At 32.3% G+C, this 3,279-nt stretch overlaps 1 protein-coding gene across 1 annotated transcript; it reads left to right on the forward strand.

Moving 5' to 3' along the window:
- Positions 1-2,182: 2,182 nt before the first annotated feature.
- Positions 2,183-2,515, forward strand: LOC108006942 (uncharacterized). Its single transcript, XM_017070544.4, has one exon. It carries the CDS (start codon positions 2,208-2,210, stop codon positions 2,460-2,462), a length of 255 nt encoding a protein of 84 aa, XP_016926033.2. The 5' UTR covers positions 2,183-2,207; the 3' UTR covers positions 2,463-2,515.
- Positions 2,516-3,279: the final 764 nt, after the last annotated feature.

Below are 3,279 nucleotides of genomic sequence, written 5' to 3' on the forward strand. Positions count from 1 at the left end.
AGAATAATTTAAAAAAAATGTAATCGAGAGTAGCGAAATTTAACAATCCTTTAAAGCTTTAAGGTTTGAAGAAGACCTTAGTACAAAAATGTCAAGATCTACTGCGGACTTTACCCAAAACTACATTAAAACCAAACTTTTGATTTTCAAAATATGTACTACATAATCTTTCTCTAAAAATATTTTTGTAGCCATATTTATTTTTGCTCTATTCTTATCTTAATATCCTAAATCTGAAATCTATCCTCGTTGAAATCTATGTAGCGGCTGGAATATTTATGTCTAGCCTGAACCCTGGGTAGCAGCTCGAGTAATTTCGGGTAATTTCTTTTTATTTGAGCAATTTAAAAAATGGGTTTGTTCTTATTTAAAGTTTAAAGATTAGTTTAAAAATACGTTTAATATTCTTAGAAACTGCTTATGCAGAGTGGGTCCGAAAAACCCAAAAGCCTGCCCAAATCAGTGGAGCCCTATGGTGACCAACTTTTGATTCGGTATCGTTAAAGGCAGAAAAGGGAAAACTGAAAAAAAATATTATGTAAAAAGTATATGTATTATAATATCTCGGATATTTTAAAATATTGTTTCATATAATTCTGTATAATGTTGGTACTTATCAATTTGACTTTAAGTTAAGCATTTTGGTTTTGTGTAATGTATAATATTTAATTAAACTGCATATTTTTAACAAAATATTGCGTAAAAATAGAGACTTAGTACAAGAAGTAGAATTTTTTTTAGGTATCTATATATCTCATGTTCTGGTTTTTAGAAACATGTTTCTGTTGGCGTATTCTTCAAACGATTTCTCGATTTAGAGTCGTCTGACATCGCAAGCAAATGGTGTGAATATATCTAGACATGCCTGATTCGCTTTGACAAATAGGATTTCCACTCAATGTGCTCTAGTCCAAAAGATTAAAGTTTAAAATTTTGAAATAAACCTTTAAAATGTGGGATAATACTTTTCTAAGTGCTGAAACAGCTCTCGGCGAGTAAGAAAATGCACCAACAATTCTGTTTCTAAAACATATACGCCGCTTTCAGCAGAACAACATGATAACTGATTACTGATGGATAGTTACCAGTAATCAAGTTTGTTCTACTGAATACTTATGAAACAAAAAGCTTCACTATGAAATTCAAATGTTTTATATGTTGATCCTAGCGTAAGTTTTTCACAATTACTTTATAAACCAACGTTTTTTTTTATTAAAATTACGTTTGTAAAAAATATCGGCTACCAACGCAACTGTTGATTATTATCGATATTTAAACTCATACATATAAGCCAAAAGCAATGTATCATGTATCAAGAATTGTTAGCGTACTATTTTTGTGCTCCTTTTTTACTAATCATGCATGACTTTTTGCATTATGATTAGTCATTTTATTTTAATACGTCAACTAGAAAATTTGTGGTGGGAGAACATATCACTACCGACTACTTTTTCTTTTTCATTTGTATGCAGAATTCAGTGGTTTTCAAAGTTGCAGTTCAAAAAATAGGAAAATCTTTTAAAAATCCATTTGGCAGGGTTTTGTTTTAGTCGCCCCATAGTGCGGTGGTATAACATCAGTGATGAATTAAGCTGCAAGCCACTGTGGTATCGCCGACTAAGTCTCGCAAAAATTCTCATGGGGCTAGCTACGGGGGCAGTAATAGTAGAAAAATCAAAAATAAAATGAATAACTAATGGTTCGAGTTAATCAACTTTTAGCACGTCGATAGATATTGACAAAGAAGGAAAACATTTACACCGAATAAAAAAGTAAGTCTCGTCGGTTGCCTAATCGTTTGGCTTTTAGTCTGTTGACGTGCTGTACAATTTTGCTGGCCGTATAGTTGTACCATGATCAGGAGCAACTGATAAAAAAATGACCAAATTTCAAACATTAAATTAATAAAATTGATTGATTTATTGTAAAATGATTTGTAAGATTTTTAATCAATTCGTGAATAAAAAAATCCAACATTTCCAAATTTCTGAATGTGAGTGCTTTTATAAAATAACAAATCCAGTTGCTTGAAATATTAATGCTGCGGGACTGGTTGAATGAAACTGAGCTTTTGCGGTGAAGCAATTGGAGTTCACTCTCTGAGGCAGATCAATCACCCCGGTTTTTAGACTTCCTGTATTACCTGGATAAGTATAAAATGTTGAGGTACAACTCATTCGCAAGTATTCATCTGCACCAACTGAAATATGAAGCTGTATTTGCCAATACTGGTTGGACTCCTGGGATTGGCCATGGTTCACTGCCAAGTTCTCGTGCCGGGACTTCGACATCGCCAGGTTCCCGTGCTTGATAACGGCCAAATTAGAGTGGTGCAGTATCTCGACGCGGCTTCTACAGTTACCCCAGAGGTGCTAAAGGATCAGTTCAGTAGACGATTTACCACGCTTGCCAAACCTTTAATAAGTGGTGCTGCTCCCCAAACCAGTCTCCCAAACTTGTAAATAAAAGCTTATCACTATTATAGCTTTAATAAAACATTTAAGCTTTTAAGTTTATTCGTATCTTTAAATTCGCATTCACAAAAAGATGTCATTCATTATAAACTGAGGGATAAAACTTAGTTTAAATTTAAGAACAATATTCTTAAAGTAATAACGTTTTGTTATTACATTGTGTTCTTAAAAGAAAAACAACAAAAAAGGAAGCTAGCCTCGGCAAGCCAAAAATTACTGCGACCTGGCAGGTCGTTCCTGTTGGAGCAATGTATATTCAGAGCTATCCGACTTTTAGAAAGTAACAAAAATATTCACAGAAATATTAAGATAATGTTACATTTCAATTTAGCAGCGTATATGTTTTACAGAAAACGAAATATAACGATTTTTTTATTTTTTGACAATAATTTTGCGATATGATATAAATACATAGTAGTCCTATTTTTATCAAATTCTGTTTCGAACTTCTGAAATGAATAAAGGCTATATACCGGAGTAGAAGAGAATGTGATCCAATGTAAACTATATTTATTTTCCTATTATTTTTCAATTATTTATCCGATTGTTCCTATGGCAGATATTTGATATAGTCGTATAAAAAGCGTTCTTAAATTATGAAAAGGTTGTTCTCAACTTAAATTTAATTTCGGAATGCAGTGTGGCCTAGCAGGTAGGGGGGTTGGGAATTCGATTTTAAAAAATTTCTCTAGAAGAGCGCAGACCGGAGATCAAGCCCACAAAACGAAACAAAATTTAAAATATTTGACAAAATTTATTTTTGTTATTTTTTCTTATTTTAAGCCTCATTAAAAATTCTTAAAAT

This window comes from Drosophila suzukii, chromosome 3 (genome assembly GCF_043229965.1).
Source record: "Drosophila suzukii chromosome 3, CBGP_Dsuzu_IsoJpt1.0, whole genome shotgun sequence".
Lineage (NCBI taxonomy): Eukaryota > Metazoa > Arthropoda > Insecta > Diptera > Drosophilidae > Drosophila > Drosophila suzukii.